Source organism: Bos indicus, chromosome 4 (assembly GCF_029378745.1).
Source record: "Bos indicus isolate NIAB-ARS_2022 breed Sahiwal x Tharparkar chromosome 4, NIAB-ARS_B.indTharparkar_mat_pri_1.0, whole genome shotgun sequence".
NCBI classification, from domain to species: Eukaryota; Metazoa; Chordata; class Mammalia; order Artiodactyla; family Bovidae; genus Bos; species Bos indicus.
The window spans coordinates 92,170,975-92,198,068 of record NC_091763.1 but is presented as its reverse complement, the minus strand read 5'-3'; the positions used below and the strand labels follow the sequence as shown (position 1 = coordinate 92,198,068).

The window sequence follows — 27,094 nt, the reverse complement described above, 5'->3', positions numbered from 1 at the left end:
GTGTTGTAAAGGCGGGGGGAGAGGGTAGTTTATGGGGGAAATCACTGCCTCCACCATCTGCCAGGTCTTGTCCCTGCTCCCCCTGATACCCCTATCTCCACCCTCACACAGCTGTCCATGGGAATAGGGGGTCCGAACATGGAGCCTTTGGTCCCCAGATGCAGGGGCAAATAAAAGGGAAGAGATGAGGCAGGAAAAGAGGACTAAGATCAGGGGTACCACATGCCTTCCTCAGGACCTCCTCTCACCCAGGCATGGCTGAGCATTGGGACCAACAGTCCCAGCTGCCCTGGGAGTGAATTGGCTCTACAGCCACTGGGGCATGTGCTGTCCTGCCCCTGGTGCTGAAACCACCTGCTGCAGTCTGCCCAGGGCTCTGGACGAGCCTGAGGAGGCTGGAAAAGGAGGGGAGTAAGTAGCAGGGTAAGGGAGAAAACCCACTTTTGTGATACATTTGGCTCTGTCTTGAGAATGAGTTCCCAACCCTAGGATCGACCATGATATCCATGCCCTTGTTCCCCCAAAACCAAAGCATTTACCAATGAAACCTAGTCTTAGATCTCCACACCCTGATTACTTTCAGCCTGACTTCTGCGAGTCTCTCAGAATCCAAAGTATGGGATGACCCAAAGAGCTTTCCATGCTGCCTCCTTCACAAGAGATCTGCCCATGCTGGAGGTGGCAACAGAGCTTCCATGCGCTGGGGGCTTTGTCTTCTTTCCAGCTGCTGGGCCTTCCACCCCAACAAAGATCCGGGTACCCTGTGGTGTCCACGGTGGGAACAGGAGTGTCATTCATAACTTAGAGTCTAAAACCACCATATCCTTAGTGGAATGGAGCCTGATAAATCTAGAAATGGATAGATACCCCACCTGCAACCTAACTCCCCTCAGAGGCTTATTCCCTCCATCAACCCTGTTGACAGTGTTCTGAATCCCAGGGTCCCCCAGTTCCTAAGCAAGACTCATCCTGGGCATCACCTCAGTCAAGGAGCCAGTTGGAGGTTTGGTTAGGACACTCCGGAAGAACTGGTGCCATGTGACACTCTTTTCTACACATACCTCATTCTCTGAGAGATTCATGGGCCAACTTGGCCAGTATTTAGGTGTTGGTCTATGTACCCATTTATCTTTTCAACCAACACAGGACTCAGGAGTTGACCCAGAACCCAAAAGTGCATTCTGGGTGGGAGGCTGTGTCCGTGGTTCTGGAAGTCACGTTTGGGCTTCTGAGCACCTGAAGACTTGGAGACACAGTCTGAAATTCCCCCATCTTCCTTATTCCTCATTCACTTCAGGAGTGCTGGCCCCTGAGTGGGTGTGCTCAGGGGCTGGGCGCCCTGGGTGAGACTGGCTCTGGTCCTGCTTCAGGCTGGCAGGTGGGGGCAACATGGGCTCCGAGGACTTCCAGTGGAAGGACACAGTGGGTCATTGGCTGTGGTTCGCCCTGAGTCAGGGCCGGCGTCAGTCAGCCCCATGCACACCTCCCTCCTCCTCTCTCCTCTGCTCATGGCCTGTGACATCACTGGCTGCTCCCAGAAGGCTGCCCTCTGCTCCTGATCACCGGGCTCTCTGTAGCTCTGGACCCCCTGGCGGGACTGAAGCAGAAACAGAGAGGAGGCTGTTACCAGGACCAGACCAGCACCCTCCCTGGAGACTGCAGGGGTCTCAGGAGCCCAGATCAGGAGCCTGAGACTCCTGAAGCGTCGAAGCTCTCACCTCAGTGCCTCCACACAGGTAGCTCACCTCCGGCTCATTGTCTGTTCTGCCTCCCAGGCTGGCTCCATGTCTTTGTGCGGCCAAGCCAACCTCTCTCCTCCTCTGTCTCTGCAGCTACCTCCTTCCTGCCCCTTCAGCCCCTTCTCCTGCTCTCCCATCTTGTGAGGACCGGTTGTCTCCTCAGAAAAGTCAATATGAATGTTGGAAATGTGTGGTGCAGTGACTGGGAATGGGTTACTATTTCGAGTTGGGGGGATTTCAGGTTTGGATATTGAACTTGAGCCCCCACAGCTCCTCTTGAGCTCTAGTCACTGAGGGGAGGACAGAGTCCTCTCAAGGAGTCAGGGCTTGGCTGATTTTCTGAGCTTTTGACACAGCCCTTTAAGTCCCCAGATTGACTTCCTTCTCTCCATTGTTTTTGTGGTGGCAGGGGTGGAGGCAGAGAAAGAGAGCCTCAGGATTAGAAGCTAGAAATTTCAGCTTCTGAGGAGGGACTGGCTTCTACACTTCCCTGAACTTCACTCCCTGGGTAGCCTCTTATTTGTGAGAACCCCAATTTGTCCCTCAGTTTTCTTTCTGGAGAAACCTCTGCCTGCCTTCCTGACTCTCTGGAAAGATGAGAGCTGGTAGGGGAATGTGTCTCTCTCTGTCTAGAGATGAGTGAGTAAAAGCTGTTTCAGTTCCTGAGTTTCTCAAGTCCCTCCTGAGTTCATTGTTTTCTCCCCAGCACTAGTCTCCTCTTCCTGGCTGCTCTGTGATCTCTTGGAGAGCAAAAGCCTTGTCCTTTTCCATTTTACTCCCTTCATCCTGAGCAACCAGCTGTGTACTCATAATTAATACCATGTTCAGTAAATAATTGCAGATTAGTTAACTAAGTCGAGATGGTGTGGTTATTACAGGAAAGATCGAAGCATAAGCTATTCTCTGGGGTGACCCCCAGACCTGCCGGGGGTCCAGGCATGAAAGGAGGTGGCTTCAACTGCCATGTCTAGCCGTTAAAAGCAAGACAGACATGGTGGTTCATGACCTGTGTCCCTAGCTGCCCAAAGACTCTCTCATGCTCACCTTGGCATCTATGCAGCTCAGAGACAGCCCTTTCCTGCTTCTCCCTCCCTCCCTTCGACATCCCTTCAGTAAATGGTAATTGAAGGAATGAGTGTCTGGCCTTGGAGAGCTGACCTCTGAGAGTATGAGATCTAGAACTCTCCAGAGTTAACAGGAAATAATAACCCCAGTGGGTTAGAAGGTGTCAAGAGAGGTGTCTTCTGGGAGACTTCAGGCTTGCTCATCTCTACTTCCAGGGGGTGGGGCCTGAGCTACAATGCCTGGGGGTAGAGACGAGCCCTGGTATCTCCCCAGACCTTCCTGGGGAGCATAAAACACAGAGCAAGACCCTCCTATAAGGTGCTCTGAAGGAAGCTTTCTGGCTGATGGTTTGGAGAACATAACCTGCATGAGACTGCAGGCAGAGCCTTGAATGTGGTTCCCAGCCCTGGACCAGGGTGATGGGGATCTGTGGTCCCTGGTGCTCTTCCTGGCTGGGCAGAACCTCCTGAGCTTAGGAGGCAGGACCCTTGCCCCAAGTGTATCACCTGCTGGGGGCTGATAAGACTTTTGAGGGATCTTAGCTCCTTGACCAGGGATTCAACCTGCATACCCTGCACCAGAAGTGCTGAGTCTTAACCACTGGACCGTCAGGGAAGTCCCCTAGCTCTGTGATGTTTTAATTCAAAGGTTTAGTAAAACGAATTTGAATCTTTGTAACCAATCTACTGGCAAATTTTATAAACCTTATCCTCTATCACAAAACCCCATCCCAAGATCATTCCAAGCGAGAGATTCCACCCAAAGAACCCTGGATTATTGTAGGCTCAGCCCCAAGAACAAAGAAGGACCTCCCAGGAGAAACTGCCCTCCCCAGTCTTCCCAGTGCCTGTCCTTTGAGAGGAGGCTCAGCCTGGAGCATGCCGCAAGATGGTAAGATGCCCGAGAGAAGCTGGAAGGACAGGTAGCAAAAGGAGGGAAGAAATGGCTCAAGGTTCTGCTTCCATCCACGTGGTTTCCTGTGCCCTTGGCCAGCGTTCTAAGGGAGCTCAGTCCAGACAGTCTCTCTGTTCCACCCTGTGTCCGTAAGCTCGGTAGGGCCAGTGCCTATGGCCAAGGAGCAAAGATTCACTCATGAGCCAGCTCCCAGAGAAAGTGGCATGTTTGGGGGACCCTGTGAGCAGAAGAGGGGCCATCCCCCGGGGAGAGGATTTTCTCTACGGTGGGAAGGCAGGCTGGAGGGGTAACCCTCTCCCAGGAGGGTCATCCTGGCCACAGGTGGACTGGAGAGAGGGGAGCTGCCGGGTTGGATGCCTCTTTCTCCCACCCAGGGATCAGCAGCGTGAACCAGCTAGGGGGGCTCTTTGTGAATGGTCGGCCCCTGCCCCTGGATACCCGGCAACAGATTGTGCAACTGGCCATCAGTGGGATGCGGCCCTGTGACATCTCCCGGAGCCTCAAGGTACGATGCTGGGCCCTTCACGCAGTGATGGGGACAAGAAGCGGGGAGAGGAGCCCCTTTAAGGCAAGTCCGGAGCTGGTGCAGACTGGGAGGGCCTTTGGGCTTGGGCTGCTCCCCTGAGGGCTGGGATAGGGAGCTTCAGACTTCTGAAGGTGGGGCTGGACTCCACTCTGTGGCCTTATAGCTTCCTCTGTCCCAGGGACACTCCTCCTCTGGCCATTAGGCCTTACCTGTCTCTGCCTCTCACCTGATGCAGGTATCTAATGGCTGTGTGAGCAAGATCCTAGGCCGTTACTACCGCACAGGTGTCTTGGAGCCCAAGGGGATTGGAGGAAGCAAGCCACGCTTGGCCACGCCGCCGGTGGTGGCACGAATCGCCCAGCTCAAGGGGCAGTGCCCGGCCCTCTTCGCCTGGGAGATCCAACGCCAGCTCTGTGCAGAGGGGCTTTGCACCCAGGACAAGACTCCCAGTGTAAGTGCTCTCCCCTCCCCAGAACTGGAAGTGGAGCCACAGACAGGCTGTCTGGGGAGGCAGAAGTAGATTCCTTCTTACTTTGCAGTGGGGCCTCCCAGGCTGGGGGCGGGGCTCCTGGGCTCGCTTCTGACCCAGAAGTTTCTCTTCTGAAAAGTGGTGAGACAGGTGAGATGAAGAAAGTATGGGGAGTGAGAGGAGGCTGCCCTTGGAAGTAAGGTGTTGGCTGGGACAGAGAGAGAGAAAGAGAGAGAATGTTGGGGAGACATCCTTAGGAAGCACCCCTGGCTCTGTGTACCATCTTCCTACTCAACACCACACGTCCTCAGGTCTCCTCTATCAACCGCGTCCTGCGGGCATTGCAGGAGGACCAGAGACCGCCCTGGATACATCTCAGGTTGCCAGGTGGGTCTTGGAGCTGCCTCCAGGGATGATCAGAGCCACAAGTAAGCATCTAACAGTTCCCACGTTCCTTTCTTGTTCTTTCTTGCATCACCCTCACCACAAGACAACCTAGAGGGCCTGGCAGGGGGTCTTATTCTCTCCTGGCAGGAGAGGATGGAGGCTCAGAGGAAGGGAAGCGACTTACCCAAGGTCACTAGCTAGGTGTTGGCAGGTCCTGGAACGGAGACCAGCTCCCTAGGCCCCAGGTTCTCAGGATCTGTTGAGGAGGAGGCAGGACTGGGGCTTCCACATCTTCCCTCTGCCTCGATCACAGCCTCTCAGACCACTTTTGATGTGGTCTGGTCACACAAGCCTGGACCAAACCTTGCAGCTGTCTCCCTCCAAATACTAAGCATGCGCCCCCATGGTATGGAGTGTGCCCCTCACCCAGTGCCCCTGCAGCAACCCCCGAGTACCGGTGGATGTCCCAGCAGTGCAGCTCCTCTCTATAGCCACACTGCCCCGGCCCCACAGCCCCGGAGGAATCGCTGTCGCAAACCTGCTCCAGCTCCTGTCTCCCTTTGCAGCTGGTCTGGGTCCAATTCCTCGAACTCCCCCCTGTGACTCTGAGGCTCCCCGGGGTCCCCACCCAGGAACTGGCCACCGGAATCGGACAATCTTTTCCCCAGGCCAAGCCGAGGCGCTGGAGAAAGGTGCCGGGGCTGGGTGGATGGGGGCCACAGAGGTGAGGACCTAGAGGCCTATAGGCCATGGCTGAGCGCTGGAGGCTGCAGGTGGCCCTGCCTCCAGGAGGAGGGCAGTTCAGGGTTGTCCTAGGAAGGGTGGGAGTTGGGGGGCTGCTGCTGAGGGGGAAGCAGGCCTTGTTCCTCTCCCTGTGCCCTTGCCGTGTGAGCCTCCGTCTCTGCAGAATTCCAGCGTGGGCAGTATCCTGATTCAGTGGCCCGTGGGAAACTGGCTGCAGCCACCTCTCTGCCCGAGGACACGGTGAGGGTGAGTGAGCCCTGCTGCACAGCGTGCACAGGCCCGAAGCGTAGAGAGTCTGGGCCAGGCAGGCTTTGGGCTGCGGTAGAGAAGGGGGTGGGAAGGTGGAGACCAGCTCGTTTGGAGTAGAAATGAGACAAGCTCCTCCATGTTCCCCTGCTGCTGATTGCTCTCCCCATCCTCCCTCTCCACGCCTTGGTGCTGAGGAAGAGGTCAGAGAGCAAAGGCCAGAGCAGGAAGCGGGGAGGTTGGGTCTGGGGAAGGGTCTGCTCTCTGAGTCCAGGTCAGGAACATGTGGGTGAGAACGGTAGGTGCTGGGCCCTGGAGCGCACAGTCAGCTGCATGGTTCTGCCCTCCCTCAGATCTGGTTTTCCAACCGAAGGGCCAAATGGCGCCGACAAGAGAAGCTCAAGTGTGAGATGCAGTTTCCAGGTGATTTCTCAGCCCATGCATCTACTCATCCATCCACTCACCTTTCTTTTCCTTCCTTCCTTCTTCCCTTTCATTCCTTCCATCCATTCACATTTCCCTTCCTTCCTTCCCTTCCATTCATCCATCTATCCATCCATCCACTCACCTTTCCCTTCCTTCCCTCCATCCATCCATCCACCTATCTTTCCTTCCATCTATCCATCCACCGAACATTTACTTGGCACATCCCACGCATCAGATCTTGTACTGGATGCTGGACACACACAATCCTTGCTCTTCAGGGTTGCACAGCCCCAGATTTATCATCCCTAGGAATTAATCCTTCTTCCCCAGTCTTTTAAGATCCCGCGTTGGAGAGGAGGCAGTTTAGGGCTGTAGCATCAACCCCCTCCCACCCCTGCCAGAAGTCGTCGCCTTTCCTAAAACTTCCCCTGCCTCTCACCACCATCCCCTGCTCCACAGACCCTTGTTCCTCCTGCTGAGTGGATTCTCCCTTACCTTGTAGGTGGTTCCCGGGGTCTGACTGTACCAAGTGCCTCCCCAGGAATCTTCTCTGCACAGGTATCCAGGAGGAGGGGGAGTTTGTGAATCGGGAAGGCCGAAGGGGTCACTGCTCCTCCCATTCCCAGTGGAGGCCTGAGCTGGAATTCACGATGCCCTGGGCCCCCACAGTGCATGCTTCCAGGAAGCGCCATCCTCACAGTCTACTGTGTGAATGGCGCCCCCTGAAGTTGTTCAAGATACAGCCTGGGGGCAGGGGTCCTGGCCGTGCTAAACAGGAGGCGTCGCTGGCAGCTGAGGGCTTCCTCTTGCTTTCCAAGCAGTCCCCCGGCAGTGTGTCCAAGGCAGTCCTACCTACCCTGGAATCCCTGGGTCCCTACTATCCACTGCGCTGGGGGACAGCATCAGAGGGGTGTCTGAGTGACACCCCACCACAAGCCTGTCTCCAGTCCTGCTGGGGTAAGAATCCTTGCCAGGCTGCGCTCCTGCAGGGTGTGGGGAGGGCAAACCAACTCCTTGACTCACCGGAAGGCCCGATCTCCAGTCAGGTTTATCAGGGGAACCTCAATACAGCTTTCCTAATTCCTTGCATGGCCCACAGAGTTGGGGAGACTAGCACCCCTGAGTGTATACTACCATTGACGGCTGTAGCAGGAAGACGGGGCGGGATTGGGATCTGAGTGTATATATCCAGGGTAAAGAGCCAACATCTGCCTCTCTCCCCAACAGTGACTTGGAGGGCTGGGGTGCCACCAGCAAGCCCAATCTCAACCTCTCTTCATCCCTGCAGGCTACCTGCCCCCCACAGCTGAGCTTCCTGGGCTCCATCCTGCTTTGCCATCCTTGCCCTTCCTTCCTCTGCCCCCATCACCAGTCTTGGTGCCCGTCAGGCCTTGCAGTGGCCTGGCTCCCCACTGTGAGGTCTGGGATGAGGAAGGAGGCTCAGTATGGAAAGGAGATGTGGTGGGGGGGATATGACCCCACCTGTCCAAGCAAAGCACGGCCCCTCCTCCTTCCTGTGTCTCCTCCTCGTCTGTGGACCTTGCCCCTCTTGTACGTCACCTGAGTGGAGAGGCTGTGCTTAACCACATGTCACATTGGCCTTACGAGGCTTCCAGTTGGCAGTAATAAAAACATTTTTAAAATTGGCAGTAGTTCTGTTGTCCATCATGTTTTTAAAGTGAGTATTCATAATCCCATCCCTGCATTTAACAATTATAAGCAGTTTGCCCTCTGTCTGTCTAAATATCTATCTATGAAAATGTGTATCTAGCTAGCTATCATCTAATATATTTGTGTGTTTACATGCTATGTATCTAGCTACTGTCTATCCATCCAATCTATCGAATCTCTGTATGTATGCATGCATGTATCTGCACATGTATGTATATGTATCTGCTTTGGTGTTTTTGTGCTCATATACCCACACGTATGCACACGTACAGATACTGATAGCACCTCATGGCCTGTCACCCCTGAGTCCTCCAGCATGCATCTCCAAAAAATAAGGGAAGTTTTCTTACATAACTACAACACAGTGACCACATCTAAGAAAATGTCTAATAATTCCTTAATCTAAGACACATATGAACTCCTTAATTGCATATGTATTTTCTGCACAGCGGCAAACAGAGAGGAAATGCCCCTTTTTATATTCTGCTTCTCCCTTTGTATGTGCTCCTGGGGCATGTTTGCTTGCTTCTTCTTTTCTGAAAGTTCCAAATCATCTCAATTTTGTCTTCCTAGAGAGAGAAATCTCCAGGCTCCTCCTGGGAAACCTAGGGATGTAAGAAAAGAGAGGGACACGGAGGAACGTGATGGAGGGGATATTTGGAGTGAGGGGTGGGCTCATCTCTCCAAATTCTTTCCTTTTTGAAGAGATGGGGATGGAATGATGATGGTGCAAAGTGAGGGTCAGGACAGAGTTTATTTACTCCCATCTGCAAAGGTACTGGTCCAGAAGTTATCCTTCAATAAGTCTCTTTATCATCAAATACTCTAGAGCTGTGCTGCCAGTAAAAGTAGCCACCAACCACATGTGGCTAGTAAAGTGATTAAAATGAAACAAAATGAAGAATTCAGCTCCTCACTCACACTGTGTGTGTGCTTAGTCACTTCTGTTGTATCCGACTCTTTGCGACCCTATGGACTGTAGCCCACCAGTCTCCTCTGTCCATGGGATTCTCCAGGCAAGAACACTGGAGCGGGTTGCCATGCCCTACTCCAGGGGATCTTCTGGACCCAGGGATTGAACCTGAGTCTTCTGCATCTCCTGCATTAGCAGGCAGATTCTTTACCCACTAAATCACCTAGGAAGTAGTCACATGTGCCTGTGGCTACTGTGTTGGACAATAAGCATTATAGAACATTTCCATCAGCACAGAGAGCTCCATGTGACAGCACAGCTCTACCATGAAATTCCAAGGATAACAGAGCATGACCTGCCTCTGCCCTGCTTCTCTGCTCTCAACCTGGGGCCCCACTGGACAGACGGCCCAGGGAAATGCGCAAGGTTTTGTTGGGGGACTGAGATTGTGCCATTCACTTCAATGACCAAACTGACCTTAGCAATGGAAGCAGCTGGAAGCTGAAGCCCCATGGCTGAGCACATTCAAGCTGAGGATGGCAACTTGTGGGGAGCATAAAAGCGTGCACACACATCTGTGTGTGTGTGTGTGTGTGTGTGCGAGTGCACGCGCGAGCACGCACACACATGTGCGCATGCACGTGTGTGTGTCCCTGGGCACATACATTCCTGTATGTCTGACTATATGTATTCAGGGAAGGCTGAAGAAGAGATTCTGCATTAAATGACTCCCAAGGTCTTATCTCTGAGGACTATTCCACACCACTGCTGCTGCTGCTAAGTCGCTTCAGTCGTGTCTGACTCTGTGTGACCCCATAGACGGCAGTCCACCAGGCTCCCCTGTCCCTGGGATTATCCAGGCAAGAACACTGGAGTGGGTTGCCATTTCCTTCTCCAGTGCATGAAAGTGAAAAGTGAATGTGAAGTCGTTCAGTCGTGTCCGACCCTTAGCGACCCCATGGACTGCAGCCTACCAGGCTCCTCCGTCCATGGGATTTTCCAGGCAAGAGTACTAGAGTGGGGTGCCATTGCCTTCTCCGATTCCACATCACATCTCTGGCCTATTCTTAACATTGTCTAGGAAAGGAGATGCCCTGGTCCTTAGCGTTTGCAACCTTCTCTTATTGCATTAAAATGTTTACAAAATTCTTTCATATTTCTTGAGGAAAAACATACTTACGGAAACTTGACATCACTTTCCTCTACCCAAGCAGAAACTCTCTCAGCTTCTGGTTTCAGCTTCTCTTCTCAATAAACTTAAAAGCCAGGGCCTAGTTGTGGGATGATGCAGTAGGGCTCAGGCTTTGAGAGTGTTTGAGAAGCTGTCTGGATGCTGCTTTATATAATATTGAGTCAGCAATGAGCAAAAATTATTCCCTTTTCCACTCCCTTTCAATTCTGATTGCATCAAAGAGAAAATTTTCATTTTGGTTCTATTCTGTAGCCACTCTGTAACACTTGTTAATCTGGTTTTTTTTTTTTTTTTTTTTTTAACAGACGGAAAGGGAGCTTCAGGCTCTGAACCTTGGTCAAGGAAGGGAAATATGACTAAAATTTATGGCATCACTTTGGTTTCATTATATTCTTTTTTTTTTTTTTTGTCTTCAGTATATTCATTTTTATGGTCACTTTCTACTCATGGCTTCCCTGATAGCTCAGTTGGTAAAGAATCCACCTGCAATGCAGGAGACCCTGGTTTGATTCCTGGGTTGGGAAGATCCACTGGAGAAGGGATAGTCTATCCACTCCAGTATTCTTGGACTTTCCTTGTGGCTCAGCTGGTAAAGAATCTGCCTGCAATGTGGGAGACCTGGGTTCAATCCCTGGGTTGGGAAGATCCCCTGGAGAAGGGAAAGGCTACCCACTCCAGTATTCTGGCCTGGAGAATTCCACGGACTGTAAAGTCATGGGGTCACAAAGAGTTGGACACGACTGAGCAACTCTCACTTCATTTCTGCTCATGGCAAGTGATTCTGGTCTTCCATTTTATGATAGTGATTAAAATATCCCTTTCTAAATAAAGGTACTTAAGAGCCTATGTCAAGAAAGGCATTAATGGGGCAGATGGTATGCCACTAAGGGCCAATGTTATGAAGACAGTGCAAGAAAGACACCCATTTTGGAAGCTCTGTTTTGATGGAAAGAGTCATGGGCATCAGGGTCTACTCTAATTGAAGAATTGCATCAGAGGTCTCTGCTGGTGCTACTGCTGCTAAGTCGCTTCCTTCATATCCAACTCTGTGCGACCCCATAGATGGCAGCCCACCAGGCTCCCCTGTCCCTGGGATTATCCAGGCAAGAACACTGGAGTGGGTTGCCATTTCCTGTTCCAATGCATGAAAGTGAAAAGAGAAAGTGAAATGCTCAGTCATGTCCGACTGTTCGCGACCCCATGGACTGCAGCCTACCACGCTCCTCCGTCCATGGGATTTTCCAGGCAAGAGTACTGGAGTGGGGTGCCATCGCCTTCTCCCAGTCATAGGCAAATCACTTCAGCTCCCTGTAAACGGTGGGCAGTGATGGAGAAAATACCTGTTGCGTCCTACTGACTGGATCAAAAGGAAATGATAAGGTGGTATGGTCGGTAAGCTATGGAGGGACAGTGGGCTATATATGCATAGGCTGTCATTACAACTACCTTGTGCCTATAGGATTAATAATCCTTCCGTTGTCGTAAGCCAAAAGGACATCTAGTCATATCTGGATTGTGAATCCTTCAGGGCGAGGCTTATTCCTCATGGGACCTCTGGGAAAAGTCTAGTGATTCTGGAGGGGACGGGGAGAATCAGTGGAAGAATAGGTTACCATTTGGTTTCCCCTCTTCTGGACACCACTTGAAGTGACCTGGAGTCTCAGTTGCCACCCACATTCACACCTCTACTCTCAAGTCAGATGCACACCAGGGTCTTGGGGGTGGCCGTTTGTGATGTATTGTTGCTTGAAACAGGTGTTTTGCTAAACTGGGTAGGAAAAGTTGTGTTACAGATATTCTTCTCATGGATCTTGACTCTGGGGTTCTTGTTTGGTTTAGTGTAGTAGTTTCTCCTGGAAGATTTAGATTTCCATAGGTGGCATCCTGTTGACCTGGGGAGGAAAGAGGAAATAGAAACCTTCAGTTGGTCACTTGCTAATTTCTAGCATTTAGGAAAAAACCTGGTGAGACCCAGTGGGAAGAGAGAAGATAAAGTCATTTGTTCCTTTCTTGAGGAAGTGCCACGGGGACAGAGAAGAGGTTAGTTTATAGGAAAGAGCAGTAGAAGTGATTTAGAAAAATCCAATGAATGGTGCAAAATACCATCAGAATTCACAGGGAGACTACAACCAACAGGTTAGACTTCCTAAGAATTCAAACTGACTTGAGGAAGACATCTGATGGCATGAGGGTGTGCAAGGTGCCAAGCTGTTTACTAAGCATTTCACTGTCATCAGCTCATGTAACATAATAATCCCACGAGAGTCACACTATATTCCATTTCACCTACAAGAAACAGACTTTGAGAGGTTCATTGGCCCAAGGTCAAACAACCAGTTTTGCTAATAAGCATCAAATTAGAACCCAGCTCTAAGTCCAGAAATGATCTCTTAACCACTTTGATGAAATGTCTACTAGAATGTCAGGCCTGGAAAGAGAAATCTAGTGCAATCCAAATCCTTCATGGAATAGATAAGGAAACGACTTAGTGGGATTTCCTTTTGTTTTCCCGTTTGCCACAATTAAAGGGTTTATGTAGAAAATCAACAGAAGATGAAGGAAAAGAGTGAATGAATATGGGGATCTCTATCTAGAGGCATACAGTCACTGACCCCTCATATCACCCTATGAAACAGACATTATTTCCATTTTACAGATAAGGAAACCAAGGCCTAGAAATGTTGGAGCAATTTCCTTGGGGTTACAAAGCTAGTAAGGACCATGCCTTGCTAGTTTTGGTTCCAGGTCTATATAATATCAAAACTGAATTTCTTTCTACAACATCCTCCTGACTTCCTAAGCCAGGAAAGAGAGGATGATTGTGAAGGGGCAGGGCTAAGAGGAATGAGGTACCCTGAAGAGTTATGAACAGGGAAAGATGGAATGGAGGCATCAGCTTAGAAAAGTAGACTTACAGTGGAGAGGAGATCAGGTAGGGATGGGCCTGGTGGCTGGGGAGCCCTTGTTGCACTGCAGGCTCTTGGTGGAAAGCCTGCCACACAATTGTGCCAGTAATTATGGTAATTACTAAGGAGCAAGCTAGGACCAACCTAGATAGCATATTAAAAAGCAGAGACATTACTTTGCCAACAAAGGTCCGTCTAGTCAAGGCTATGGCTTTTCCTGTGGTCATGTACAGATGTGAGAGTTGGACTGTGAAGAAAGCTGAGCACCAAAGAATTGATGCTTTTGAACTATGATGTTGGAGAAGACTCTTGAGAGGCCCTTGGACTGCAAGGAGATCCAACCAGTCCATCCTAAAGGAGATCAGTCCTGGGTGTTCATTGGAAGGATTCATGCTGAAGCTGAAACTCCAATACTTTGGCAGCCTCATGCGAAGAGCTGACTCATTGGAAGAGACCCTGATGCTGGGAGGGATTGGGGGCAGGAGGAGAAGGGAATGACAGAGGATGAGATGGCTGGATGGCATCACTGACTCGATGGACATGAGTTTCGGTAAACTCCGGGAGTTGGTGATGGACAGGGCAGCCTGGCGTGCTGTGTTCCATGGGGTTGCAAAGATTCGGACACGACTGAACGACTGAACTGAAGCACTCAAGAGGCTCTGCCAAGGAAATACTGGAGTTTTCAGGGTTTGGTGAAGGGAACACAAGGGAGGAAGCAGAGATGGCGCTGAGTCTTGAGCCTGAGTGTTTGAGAGGATGGTGGTGCCCTCCATGGCCATGGGGAAGGCAGGAAGGATCACCTTTGAAGGGGAGGGTGAGGAGGCTCATTTGGAGGAGATGGCAGGATGAAGTCAAGTCAACTGTCAGTCAGAAAGTTGGAAAGAGATGAGGTTAGACTTCAGGAGAAGGATCAGGCTGCAGATAAATCTGGGTGCCATTAGTACCCCCAAGGATCTGAGGTGTAGGGGTAGAACGTACCTAGGATGGAAAGGATACCCTTCAAAGTTACCAGTCTTCCCTACAAAGGGGGAAAAACTCTGCCTGTTAATGAAGAGAGACAGATATACAAGTACCCCCTCATCCTGTCCCCTGCAGTCTGACTTGCAAGCACAAGAGTCAGTGTGATGTGATAGTGAGAAGCCTAGATCTGACTCCTCCTCTCTCCAGCAAGTCTAGGTCTAGAAGCCCCATGAGAAAAGGCACGGATTTGGAATAAAGGTTGGGAGTGGATCCAGCCATGGGACAGATGCCAGCCTGGGGTGCATATTGGTCTTGCTCTCACATGCCTCCGCATCCTCCTCCCTTCTTCTGCTGCTCCTCATCAGCTTCTGCTCCCAGACCCCTGGGTCCTTACCTAAAATTCCCAAATACACTCTTTGGTAATGTCTTCGCTGTCTGCCAACAGGGTACCACTTCGGTCGGATCGCATATAGAAGCCATTGGGTGCCAGCACCGTGAGCAAGTTGCTGCCCTGAAGCTCGATACAGAAGTTGAGGGCGAACTTTCCCCAAGGCCGAAAGGTGCCGAAGGATGTTATTGACCAGAAGGATCCACCCTGTGCTGGGGAGGGAAGAGCTCAGATTGGTGGGCCATTCTGGAGTTGGGGGGTCTCTCTCAGTACAGCCTCTGAGGGGGCTCCCAGGAGGCCCACCACCCCTCCCGGACTGCCCTACCCTGCCTGTCTTGGCAGGTCCCTCTCTGGGAACATAGGAGGGCAGGTTTCTGTTCTGTCCACCCACTCCAGGAGACTTGCAGTGTAAGAGCAAACAAAAATTCTGTTTTTTCTCCTATGAAAAGTGGGCCCTGAGTGGCAGTCCCTGAAGTCTTAGTTGAGGCTAAGGCTGGGCTAGATCATGAAGCCAGGGGTGAGGAAGTAGAGCTACTCACCTTGGAAGTGGTAGATGCCCTGGCGGCAGGGCAGCAGGTGAATGCAATCTGGCTGATCCATATTGCACTGCAGGAGGTCGTGTTCTGATGAGGTACCCACATACCCATACCGACCCCGCAAGGCGAGGAAGGGGCGGTTGGCTAATCGAATCCCAAATTCCTCATTTGGGCCTGAAAGAAGCAGGAAGAAGTTTTTTGGATGGGCTGTCTCTAGATGCTTTCCCAGATGGAAGCAGGGAGACGGGCCCTGATGGCAAAAGGGTATCATCAATATCCTAATATTTAGTGAACAGTTATCATGTGCCAGGGCTCACGCTAGGTGCTGGTGAAATGTTTATGAAAGCACTCATTACAGCATGGAGGCCAAGACATTTTAATATTCTTCTTTCCTTTGAGATGAGTGAATTATTGAATCTTCATGGAAACCTCTGAGGCAGACAGGTTGGCTATCACCTCCACTGATGATAGAGACAATGAAACTGAACCTCAGATAAGGGGGTTACCCAAGTGATGATGAAAAGTCAGTGACTCAGCAGGCTGTTGTTCAGTTGCTAAGTGGATCTGACTCTGCGACCCCATGGACTGCAGCACACCAGGTTCCCTTGTCCTTCACTATCTCCCAGAGTTTGCTCAAATTCATGTCCTTTGAGTTGGTGATACAGCAGGTGATACAGACCTGAATCTTCTGCCCCCAACCGTGGTGGTCTTTCTACCATAACCATAACTTTCTACCATAGCTTCTGCCAAGCTCCCTCTGAAAGCAACTCTGACTCGGACTAACCTGGCAGGGGCTGCTTTGCCTACCTGGAACGGTGGCACTGGCCATCAGCAGGCCATTGGCTGCGATGCCCAGGAAGCGTCCATTGGGAGACTGCAGGAGGATCCTGCCACAATTCCAGTGCATACGAAAGAAGGTTTCACACTCCACTGGGTGCCCATCAGCCATCACTGCCCTATGGCGTCTCTGAGGAGAATATTGGGAACAGAGAAGGGAAGCAAGGACTCAGACTCTCAACTTTTTTCTTGTAAGTTTTATTCTTAGACTCTCCTTCCCATATTCCACCCTCTAGCTCTCTCTCTCTCTCTTTTTTTTTTTAATTCTCTCAGGGTATGCTTATGCCTTCAGATGCTTTTTTGGAAAACATGTTGTGAGCTCAGCTCTCCCACTTCTCCAGTCTGTGCTGTGTCCATATGGAGAGAAATGAACTTTGGCCTAGACTCCAAAATCATTTCAAAGTGGATCATAGACATAAAAGTGAAAGTCAACCTATAAAACATATAGAAGAAAACACAGGAGAAATTCTTTGTGACTTTGAGGTAAGCAGTGATTTCCTGGGGCCAAAAAAAAAAAAAAGGCACTAACCACTTATAAAATGGAGAAATTGGACTTCATCAAAATTAAAAATTGGTGCTCGAAACACACTATTAATCAAATGAAAAGGTCAGTCATAGACTGTGAGAAAACGTTTGCAATGCATAAATCTGACAAAGGACTTTATTTTAGAACACACCAAAACTCTGACAACTCAATAAAAAGACAAGCAACACAATAACAAACAGGCAAAAGATCAGACACCCATCAGAGAAGATCTACAAAGGACCAATAGGCACATGAAAAGATGCTCAAATTTATTAATTATAAGGGAAATCCAAATTAAAGCCACAATAAAATAGGCATTACACATTTAATTTTAGAGTGGCTGAAGTTAAAAAGACAGGTAAGACCTAGTGTTAGTGAGATGGAGCAATTAGAACTCTCACACATTACTGGTGAGAACGTAAAGCAGTACAATGACTTTAGAAAACTGCTTGAAATTTTCTTAAGAAGTTAAATACACATTTATCACATGACCCAATAATTCCACTCCTACCTATTTGCCTAAGATAACTGAAAAGCACAGGCCCACAAAAAGGCTTGTACATGAGTGTCCATAGTAACTTTGTTTACAATGGCCCAAACTAGAAATAAGTCAAGTATTCATCAATAAGTGAAGGTATAAGTGAATTACGTTTGTGTTTGTGATTAGTGTTATGGAATACAATCCATCAATAAAAAGGAACAAACTACTGACACATGTGACATCATGGACAAATTTCAAAAACATTATCCTGAGTGAAAGAAGCATATATGCTGCGATACTGTATGATTCCATTTATATGAAACTCAAGAGCAAGCACATCTAATCTATAGTGACAGAATGCATATTGGTGGTAGTGGGCAGGGCCACAGGGGAATTTCTGTGATGACAGAAATATTTTCTAACTTGTGACATGGTTGCAGCATGATTGTATATATTTGTCAAAACTTATCGAATTGTACACTTAAAATGTGAGCATTTTATTGTGTGTAAGTCATGCCTCAATAAAGTGTTTTTAAATTTTCTTTTTTTAAAAGAGGCCTGTTTGGATGAAAGTGTGCCCACTGGATGAAAATAAGAGTTTATTGACAAGGACCTCCATACTTCATCTCATCATCAGATCATTTGTCCTGAAGAAGGAAAAAGCGAGTCCAGAGAGGGAGATTTCAGGGCTTAAGGGTTCTCTTGTCCAGAAAGTCAAGGTCTCACCTGGGCTAGGTAGCAGCCATTGGCTGAACGAAGCTGCAAGGTGGGGGTCTCGTTGTCACATTCAAACTGGAACAACGACATTGGGCTTATGTGCTCAGAGGCAGCACACACCTCCACGTCTACAGAGGAAGAAGATGTCAAAAGAAGCCTGAGTCTGGCTCCAGTCTCAGTCTCAGCCCCTCCTCCACACTGGATAACTGGCATTCCCTCTGCTTTCCCTCCTCAGCCTTTCTCATCTTGGCCCATAGTAGCCTGGAGAAGACTCGGGCCACTTTTCTTGCAAGTCTGTGACCCTACTTTATAGCCCATCTCCATGGCATCAGAGATCCTCTGGGGACCTCAGGATCTTCCTTAATCACCAGGTTCAAAAATCCTCTCTGATCCCAAACAAATTTTCCTCTTTTAAGCAACCAGCCCTCCCTCCCCCTGTGGCTGTTAGACCCAGCACTTGCCATAGATGACGGAGAGGAACTTCCGAGCCTTGGACGTGAGGCTAACCCATGTTGGGCAGCGCTGTAGGATGAACCACTCCTCGCCTCCATGGGGATTGGAGCCCAGGCTCAGGAGCAGGCGTGTGCCCTGTGGATACAGCATGCCTCCCTCCCCATCGCTCAGCGCCACAAGCCCTCCAGGACGCACTTGCATGTGAAAAGCTGTCTGCGTTGAGGGTTGGGAGACCAGCCGGTCTAAGTGGGACAAGAAGGTGTGTGCAGAGGTCTCCAGGTGGTAGCATCCATCTTGGAAGTGCAACAGGAAGCCGCATTCCTCCAGACAGGGAATTGGTGCATCTACCCAGACTCGGCCCATGGTAGGGTCAGCCCGGGCATAGCAGTGGTTGAGGGGGCTGAAGAGGATCACGTGGACATGCAGGGCTGGCCGGGGGGTCCACATGTGGTAAGCTGAGAGGACCCGGGAGGTACAGAAAACATCCTCGCCATCAGATTCCAGGTAGCGACCACTGATGATGCACTGGAGGGTCCATTGGCCATTGCGGTGGAAACGGATGAGGAAGCACCCATGATGGCTTGTCCTTGGCCGCCCGTAGCACAGAGAACCATCTGCCTCGCACAGAAGGTAGAGACCCTGCAAGCTTCTTAGTCGTACCACAGCCTGTGTTTCATGCTCATTGCTCACTAGGATCTCCCAGGTCTGGAGGCATCGGGAGGGAGAAGAGGGAAATTAGTCCTGCAAAAAGGCTAGACTGAGGAGCCCTCTATCCATCACCCCTGGCATCGCTCCATGACCTTCACTGAGATCAACTACATTCCCTCTACATAGGCCTCCTAACTGTCCTCTCTTCTACTCTCATGTTCAGCGGTAATCAAAAGATCTCAGGGTACTTCCACCACTGGAGCCAAAGGGCTTCTCAAGATCCCAAGAGACACTGTAGGTAACCACCTCCTCCAGGTAATGGAAGGTAAAACTCCTTCTCTCTTCCTTGATCACTTCCTTAAATACCTAATTTTCCAATAAAAGCTTTGGGTTAAGTCTTTCTTCTCTCTTTTCTCACTATTTCCTCTGGACAGCACAATCAGCCAACACATCCACCCACCAGAACCACTTTTCCAACACAGCAGGAGAAAAGCAAGACTTCTGACAGGCAGGCCATGGGGTCCGGGGATAAGGATGGGAGCACAGACAGTCGAGATGCAATTGTCTGTTTCAGCTGTGATCAGCTTTGTTACAAGCAAGAGGAACTTGTTACTGCCTCTCTCTCTAGCACCATCCCAGAGGTGCCTACAGCACTCTGTAAAATAAAGACCAACTCTCCAATGGCTTCTAGAGTACCCCATTCTCAAATTACAGCCAAGATGTAGAACTTGCAGTAACTCCACTGGTCCAACCTCCCCGGACGCCTGCAATCCTGCCTTCTAGCTTGGGCTCTCCTCCTCTCCTTTTGGTGATAACACAACCCTTCTGTGCTGGGATAGAGGATGGGGAGCAGCCAGAGCAAGACAAGGTTAGCAAAGCCAGGGCTGAGGCTTCACCATGTGGGACAGGTTTAGAGACAGGGAGATGATGCAATGGAGGCCTGTGAGCAAAAGCCTGGCTTGCCTTCTCAATGGCAGAGCCTAGAAAAGTGAGTAGGTTGAAAACATATCCACACGCGCACACACAGACAGACACACAGAGACACACACACACACACACACACACACACACACACACACACACACTCATACAGCGTGGCTACCAGGAAAAAGGGTTCCAGTGCAGGTTTGCTCTGTTACCTGTCTCCGGCCCAAGCCTTTTGCCGTAGCTGTCACCGTATTCTTATATGGTTCATAAGTGAGGTAGGATCCTGCCCAGCTGATGAGCCCAACCCTTAGGTCCTCGGCCCTGGGTTGTCTTGGCGTCCACTCCACCTCCTCCATGGGGCCAGCCCCACAGGTGATGACTCAGTCCGGCCCAGCCTTCCCCCCAGTGGTGAGGTTCCACAGGCCATAGGGCCTGGAATCAGGCCCTTAGTACCCACCGGAAGATGTTTCCAGAGTAAACTTCCAGGCAGAGGCTGGACCAGGGCCCAGCGCCTCTGTGACCCGGGAGCATTGTGACTGTGGGGGCTGTGCCTTGTCCCACCATAGAGGGGAAAGGGCACTGCCCAGCAGCATCAATCCAGAGGAAGTGGGTCCAGAGCCTCTGGCACTCGCCTCCCCACATCCCTCCAGGCATCAAGGTAGCTCAGTCTGAGAATCAGAACTCAGCCTGGGCCAGCGACCACGTGTGATTTCAGGCAAGTCTCTCCCCTCTTCACTTGTGTGCCTCATTTTACTCACAGGGTAGAAATCAACCTCTTTCCTTTCTAGGAAGTGGATTCCTGGCTCCCTTGGGGCGCAAGTGTTTTTAGAATTCAAGATATCCAAGAAAGATCTATTAACTTTTACGGCTCTTGGGTGGATGAGGCTGAATGGTCTCAGGAGATACTTTTCAGTGAGTGTAAGGAAACCCTAGATACTCATCAAGGGTCAGATTACTCATGCTTATCAGAAAGGGCTGGCTTGGGGGCAGGGTACAGAGAATGGCCCAGGGCACCCTCCTCAGTCCCCAAGGGTGTTGCTGCTGGCAGCCAGCCAGGTCGCCCCTAAAGATACCAGCCCCTCCCTCACCAGTCTCCACTGGCCAAGAGCCTCCAGAACCCACTGCCTCCAAAGCTCATGGAGAAAACCAGTCTAGCCCCTGGAGAAACCAACAACATGAAATAAGGGAGAAAGGTCAAAAGAAATAGTGGTGGTGATGGTGGGTTTGTCGAGCTTTGCTGGAATGCAAAGGGAAAAAGGCAGAGTGAACCACACTTGGAGAATACTCTACACACTTGATCCTATACCCGTATCTTCCTGTTCCCTGTAGGTGGAGTCTTCCCAGGTAGAAAGAGCGCAGTGGTGCACAGTAAGGGACTATAATCCCCATGCCCTGTGTGCATGCTAAGTCACTTTAGTCCTGACTGACTCTTTGCGACCCTATGGACTATAGCCCACCAGGCTCCTCTGTCCATGGGGATTCTCCAGGCAAGAATACTGGAGTGGGTTGCTAAGCCCTCCTTGAGGGGATCTTCCCAACCCAGGGATGGAATCCATGTCTTTTACATCTCCTGCACTGGCAGGTGGGTTCTTTACCACTAGCGCCACCTGGGAAGCCCTCCCCAGACCCTGCCTGCATTTAGTCACTCTATCCTGACCCAGGGATAGAACCCAGGCCTCCTGCATTGCAGGTGGATTCTTTACCATCTGAGCCACCAGGGAAGTCCTACCAAGGTTTTATAAAATAAGGCCAATAGACACTGAGTGACAGAATCACCTGGTTAGTTTTAGAGATGCAGATTCTTGGGTCTCAGACCAGTCCTGAAGAATCATTTTCAGAAGTGTGCCTCAGGGCCCTTATTCTTAATATTCTTCCTACCTCAAGTTTCAGTGTGCATAGTCATTAAGAACCACTGCTCTAAGTAGCTGGGAGGTGGATGGGAAATGGGAGTCAGGTGGTTTACGAACCCATGAAGGTAGAGCCTGTTACCCACAGCAAAGGCCCCTTGGAATTGGTGAAGGAATGGAATTTCCTCCACTGGAGGCCCTAAATACTTCTAGTCTTGAGAGTAAGGAGGGAGAAGCTGAGCTATATGAGGGTAAGGTTGAGTGTGTGTGCTTGGGGTAAGGGGTTGGCTTGGCAGCCTTAGCCGCTTTGCTATTGTCGTTTAGTCTCTCAGTTGTGTTCAACTCTTGAGACCCCATGGCCTGCAGCCCGCCAGACTCCTCTGTCCATGGCATTTCACAGGCAAGAAAACTGGAGTGGGTTGCCATGTCCTCCCTCCAGGGGATCTTCCCGATCCAGGGATTGAACCTGTGTCTCCTGTATTGGCAGGTGGATTCTTTAGCACTGAGCCACCAGGGAAGCCCTAGCAGCTTTGAGCCCTGCCCCCGCGACGACCATATTATCTTTGCAGCCAGTAACCCAGCCCCCCACTTGTAGTCTACAAACAACACGGAGTACAAACCACAGCAAATTTATTACTCAATATCCAGTGCCACATCATAGCACCACCCGGAGCCCTCACCTCCCCTCCCCACCTGGCCCAAAGGGTACACCCGAAATGGAAGAAAAAAAACTAAACCCAGATCCCTGCTCCTCTTCTGGAAGAAGGGGCCTTGGCCCTGGAAACCCCTTTCCACAGGTCCCAGCAGGCAGGAGATCAGATCCCTCCATGCCCAGAGAGCGAGGCTCCAGGCTCCCAAGAGAGAGAGAACATGCAGGCAGGAGCAGTGGCCTGTGTCTTCGGGGGAGGAGGAGCTGGGAGGGAAGGGCACTGCCTGAGGAGTCCGGGAGTCTGGTCCTCCCGGGATGATGCACGCGGGAGCTTCTGGGCAGCAGGGGCCGGCCCCTGGTTGGCTAGCGCTTTGACAGCTCGTGGGACAGCCAGTCCAGCCCGTCGTACAAGCCTGTGCCCTGGGTGGCACAGGTGGCCTGGACGTACCACTGTGGGGAGGGGGAAAGAAAGAGATCAGTAGCAGGGAAAAAAAAGGAGATGCCTTTGTTTCCTGCCAGGCCTGGGGTTTCCTGGGGCCAAGCGGGCCCTCACCGTGCGGCTTCGCAAGTGCTGTAGCCCCAGCTTGTCGGTCAGCTCGCTCACAGGCATGGCGTTGGGCATGTCCTGCTTGTTGGCAAACACCAGCAGCACCGCATCCCGCAGTTCGTCCTCCTGCAGCTGGGGGAGGTGAAGGAGGTGGGTGGAACGCAGCTGTGCAGGGAGCCCCCTCCCACCTTCTACCTTCTAGCATATTTGTGGGAAAAACAGAATACTGTGTCATCTACTGAACACAAGACAGAGAGTTACCAACTGCTTAAGGCCATGTTGGCCTTAAGTCCTGCAAGGGTCTTTTTCTAATTAGACTACCTGCCCTAGTCAAGATGACATTTCCAAATGGCAAAACAAGAATGTAAGAGGATGTTTCCCTCCATCTGGTATAACTCCCCCCTCCCCACTTAACTTCTCAGACTCAGCTGTGAAGACAGGAGAGAAAATTCAAGGGAAAAGTCAGTCTTATACTTTCTACCTGACCGCGATTCAAAACAGGGTGAGTTACTTCTAGTGACTGTGCCCACAAAGAGAGAGGTACGTTCGCGGCCCTTGAGGCACCTTCTGACTCTCACATTGGCACAAAGACTTCTCTTCCCCAGCGCTCTGGGTGCTCACCATCTTCTGGAGTTCGTCAGCAGATTCTTGGACCCGCTCTCGATCATTACTGTCCACCACAAAGATGAGGCCCTGGGTGCAAAGGAAGACAGGGAGGAGGAGCTATCTCCCAAGTCTGGGACACACACAGCCTCCTCTGGACCTTTTGCTTTTCGGCTGTCTTTATTTGTGTCTAAAGCCTGCTCATCTAGTAAGCCTGCTCATTCCATAACGATCTGCAGATATCCTAGCACAAACTGGAGCCATCCTACAACGGATGCAGCCTCTGCCCTCAGGCAAGCGGTCTAGCAAAAAGAAATGCAAGGCAACAGGGAAAGACATGTGATGAGACCTAAATCAGGCAGCTTGGATTCAGAACTCTGCTTCTAAGGAGAAGCGGAAGGTGGCTGGCTAAGTCTCAGAAGTATAAGGGCAATCTGAAGGATGAGGAGAGGCTCGCCTACAAATGAGGATGAGAGGCTGTAAGGGTTTTTTCCTGGCTCAGGGCCAACACCTCAGCCTTCCTAACCCTAACACCTCTTCCCCTGGGGGTGGGGTAGCCCCAACCTGAGTGTTCTGGAAGTAGTGCCGCCACAGAGGCCGAATCTTGTCCTGGCCTCCCACGTCCCAGACTGTGAAACAGATGTTCTTGTATTCCACTGTTTCCACATTGAAGCCTGCAGATAATTGTACAATATATGAGGCAAAAGTCCTGAAAGGAAGGAACTCATTAACACTAAGTGGATTCAGGAGGGACACAAAACCACAAGGCAACGATTGAGGCCCTAGGGAAAAGAACCCCAAGAGGCCCGAGAGTCCACAGGCCGGGCGGCGCTAGGTCTCATCCATCCCGTTAGAGATACCCTGACCCACTTCTCAGGTAGCAGTATTCGATGTCAGGGTCAGTTCCCCGCAGATAAAGGCCTGGGGCCGAATACGCAGCAGATCCTCGGAAGGGACGCCGCCGCGCTCCCGCTCCTCCCGGCCTCGCCTCTGAACTCACCTATGGTGGGAATGGTGGTGACAATCTCCCCCAACTTCAGTTTGTACAGGATTGTGGTCTTTCCAGCCGCATCCAAGCCAACTGCAACGGAGAGGGGCACAGGGATGGAGATGAGAGCGAGGGAGCCCCCTAGAGCCCAGGGAAGGGGAGAGGCCAAGACAACCGATGCTGACCGGGGCGGAGAGCCCGGGCGCCTCCAGGTGCGCGGTGTTATCTACCTTCGGGGCCTTGAGGGCAGTCGGGGTGGGGAGCGCCAACTCCTGCCCCCAGAGTGGGCGAGGGGCGGCGGAGGACTGAGGGGAAAGAGGTGCAAGAGAAACGCCGAGCGCACCTTTTAAAAGTCGTCTTCAAGGGCGGGGAATCCTCCCTTCTAACCAGCCGGGCTGGGGCGCAGGGAGCTTCACCCCACCCAGGCCCGCAGCTCCGGGTGTCAGGCCCCGGGGGCGGTGCTGCAGACCACGATCCACCCGAGAGTAGTGCCCCCCGGGGGGTTAGGACGTGGGTGACTCGGGGTCGGAGACACGGGTGAGCGGGGGCTGGAGGGACGCGGGGGCGACAGGGCTGCGCAGGGGCCGGCGCTCGCGTCCGGGCCGCGAGCTTGGTCTGCCTCACCCATAAGGATCCGCATCTGCTTCTTCCCGAAGATCCGCGAAAAGAGCGCGGACACGGTGAGGCCCATGGCGGGGCCGGGGGAGGGGGCGCGGGCACCGACGCGGGGTGCGGGCTGGAACCGGCCGGCCGCTGGGGGATGGGGCGCAGCAGCAGCAGCAGCAGCAGCAGCAGCAGCAGGAGGAGGTACCGCCGCCGCCTCCGCGCGTCTCGGCCCGCCCTACGTCACCTCGGGCCGGTCCCCGCTCTGGCCCCGCCCCCCAGCCATCAGCCCCGCCCCTCCGCCCCTCCTCCGCCCCGCCTCCAGGCCCTGGCTCCGGAAGACTGAAGCTGAGCGAGTCTTCACCAAGTCTACGGTTAGCGCGCCAGTTTCAAAGATGGAAAGGACCTGGGTCTCCCCAGGCTTCTAGCACGCCAGTCAGGTCCTTGGAACTGAACCAGCAACCCGAGCGAAGCCGAGAAAAGCCTACGACGCTCCGTAACGGCCCTCCACCCCATCTTCAGTGGCCGGTCGCCGGGCTTTGGTTTGTTTCGTCCAACACACACTGGGCTCCGGTTTAGCTCTTGGTAACCAGCAGTCTTGACTGTGTGCATCACCTCCCCCCCCCCCCCCCCCCCGCCCGGGGGAGGGGGACGGAAATTCCGTGCAAATGTCTTCCTCTTTCCTTTTGTCCTCTCAGCTTCCAGCGAGGGACTTGGAACGTAGCAGGTAGTTCAGTGACCGTAGACTCTCGAGAGGAGTACGCCGCAGGTGGAGGAAGAGGTGCTTCATGGTTCCTTAATACTCTAGTTTCAGAGATCCGCAATCAGCAGAACCATTGAAGATCCCCAGTTTTGGTCAGCGTAGACCCTACTGTATACTGCAGAACTCCACCTTCTCCTAGAAGGCCCTGGCGATAACGCCTTTCAGGTCGCGCCGGGCGGCCTTTCTGAAGTTCCTTCCTCACTCTACCACAGACCTGGGGACCAGGATTTTTGATGCATAGCTCTCCTGTGAGGAGGCTCTCGCCAAAGAGCTTCACCAGTTATTTCCCCAATGATCTTAGCATCAAAGGGGGAAATTTCAAGATGGGAATTAATTTTAATTTCTCTTATGACAGAGACTGGGTCAATGCCGCACCCAATACATTAAAACAAATGCTGGCTTGGTTGAATGGACTAACTGGTGGCTCAGTGGAGCAAGGACAGGCGTTTTGCCTATTCTGGATTCTCAGCGGGCTTCGAGGATCAATTGTGCAGTGGACACGGTGAGGTGAGCTGCGAATCAGAGAACGTTTGTTCCTTCCTTCCTTCCCGCATTAAATAAATATCTACTGAGTACCCATTAGGTGCCATTGTTCCAGGCCTCATTTCAAATACCAGTTCTGCCCCCCCCCCCTTTTTTAGGGCTTGATTTCAACAATAAAACCTATCATTTTCTCGTCTACAAAAGGAGACTGATATCTGTCCTAATTGTCTCATGAGGTTATGGTGAAGATTAAAATGATATTAAAATGATAATGTATCTGAATGTTTTGTATGATACAACTGGATGTTATCTGGGCTACCAAGAAACTGGGTTTCAAAAGACTTCTAGTGTCTGACCATCACTGTAAAGAAAACAGATTTTGGGCGTCAAGTATCAGTGAATACGTGACTCCTATTCCTCAAAGGCTTACATTCCTAAGAAGGCTTTTACAAGATTGAAGAGCACATTTAAAAGAGTTCGAATATAATAACACAACTAGTGCTGATCAAGTTCTCTTTAGCTCTTTCAATTAGCCTTTTTTTCCTCTGTCCTAACGTCCTTATATTTTGAACTTTTAATTTTGTGTTGGGTTATAGCCGTTTAATGGTGTTGTGATAGTTTCTGGTGAACAGTGAAGGGACTCAGACATACATATACACAGAACCATTCTCCCCGAAACCCCTCTCCCATACAGGCTGCCACATAATGTTGAACGGAGTTCCATGTGCTATACAGTAGGTCCTTGTTGGTTATCCATTTTAAATACAGGGACTTTCCCAAGTGGCTTACTAGTAAAGAATACCTGCCAAGCAGGAGACTGGAGTTCAACCCCTGAGTCAGGAAGATCCTCTCGAGAAGGAAATAGCAACCCACTCCAGGATTCTTGTCTGGGAAATCCCCTGGACAGAGGAAACCGGTGGGCTACCAGGTTGCAAAGAG

General features: G+C 51.3%; 3 protein-coding genes and 1 long non-coding RNA gene across 6 annotated transcripts; 2 read left to right on the top strand and 2 right to left on the bottom strand.

The window, feature by feature from the left end:
• Positions 1-1,389: 1,389 nt before the first annotated feature.
• PAX4 (paired box 4) lies at positions 1,390-7,935 on the top strand. The gene is given in 12 exon segments (XM_070787134.1): positions 1,390-1,462; positions 1,578-1,736; positions 4,094-4,224; positions 4,481-4,696; positions 5,026-5,101; positions 5,668-5,793; positions 6,009-6,091; positions 6,445-6,514; positions 7,020-7,075; positions 7,336-7,478; positions 7,811-7,877; positions 7,879-7,935. Coding segments are annotated over 12 exon segments (1,257 nt in total).
• A 647-nt stretch (positions 7,936-8,582) lies between these two features.
• On the bottom strand, positions 8,583-20,172 carry FSCN3 (fascin actin-bundling protein 3). 2 transcript variants are annotated; one of them, XR_011566299.1, is made up of 8 exons: positions 19,885-20,172; positions 18,106-18,802; positions 17,654-17,772; positions 15,891-16,050; positions 15,087-15,257; positions 14,554-14,754; positions 11,907-12,185; positions 8,583-8,793 (listed from the first exon to the last, which is right to left on the bottom strand). XR_011566299.1 is itself a non-coding variant. In XM_019959585.2 (7 exons), exons 1-6 carry the CDS (start codon positions 20,026-20,028, stop codon positions 14,554-14,556), a joined length of 1,497 nt encoding a protein of 498 aa, XP_019815144.1. In that variant the 5' UTR covers positions 20,029-20,171; the 3' UTR covers positions 12,071-12,185. The 2 variants fall into 2 exon arrangements, 1 of the variants encoding a protein (XP_019815144.1); XM_019959585.2 differs by lacking the exon at positions 8,583-8,793 and having other exon boundaries at positions 12,071-12,185; positions 14,554-14,759; positions 19,885-20,171.
• A 1,960-nt stretch (positions 20,173-22,132) lies between these two features.
• On the bottom strand, positions 22,133-25,131 carry ARF5 (ARF GTPase 5). 2 transcript variants are annotated; one of them, XM_070788101.1, is made up of 6 exons: positions 24,931-25,131; positions 24,319-24,399; positions 23,883-23,992; positions 23,294-23,408; positions 22,722-22,847; positions 22,133-22,618 (listed from the first exon to the last, which is right to left on the bottom strand). In XM_070788101.1, exons 1-6 carry the CDS (start codon positions 24,995-24,997, stop codon positions 22,335-22,337), a joined length of 783 nt encoding a protein of 260 aa, XP_070644202.1. In that variant the 5' UTR covers positions 24,998-25,131; the 3' UTR covers positions 22,133-22,334. The 2 variants fall into 2 exon arrangements, with proteins under 2 accessions (XP_070644202.1, XP_019814590.1); XM_019959031.2 differs by having other exon boundaries at positions 22,332-22,618; positions 23,337-23,408; positions 24,931-25,129.
• A 64-nt stretch (positions 25,132-25,195) lies between these two features.
• Positions 25,196-26,845, top strand: LOC139182755 (uncharacterized). The gene is made up of 3 exons (XR_011566298.1): positions 25,196-25,494; positions 25,608-25,690; positions 26,028-26,845. It is a non-coding gene; the product is annotated as an uncharacterized lncRNA (long non-coding RNA).
• The last annotated feature ends 249 nt before the right edge of the window (positions 26,846-27,094 follow it).

Bases quoted from the DNA above. Each gene is read 5' to 3' on its own strand.
- ARF5 (XM_070788101.1), bottom strand. From the start codon at position 24,997: ATGGGCCTCACCGTGTCCGCGCTCTTTTCGCGGATCTTCGGGAAGAAG. The intron at 22,848-23,293 runs GTGAGAGTCAGA...CACCTCCCCCAG, and splicing joins AGAGAAGTCTTTGTGCCAAT to CTGCAGGAGGACGAACTGCG. The intron at 22,619-22,721 runs GTGAGGGCCCGC...CCCTCCCCACAG, and splicing joins AGCACTTGCGAAGCCGCACG to TGGTACGTCCAGGCCACCTG.
- FSCN3 (XM_019959585.2), bottom strand. From the start codon at position 20,028: ATGGAGGAGGTGGAGTGGACGCCAAGACAACCCAGGGCCGAGGACCTA. The intron at 16,051-17,653 runs GTGAGACCTTGA...TATTCTCCTCAG, and splicing joins ATGGCTGCTACCTAGCCCAG to AGACGCCATAGGGCAGTGAT. The intron at 14,760-15,086 runs GTGAGTAGCTCT...TTCCCTCCCCAG, and splicing joins GGGCATCTACCACTTCCAAG to CACAGGGTGGATCCTTCTGG.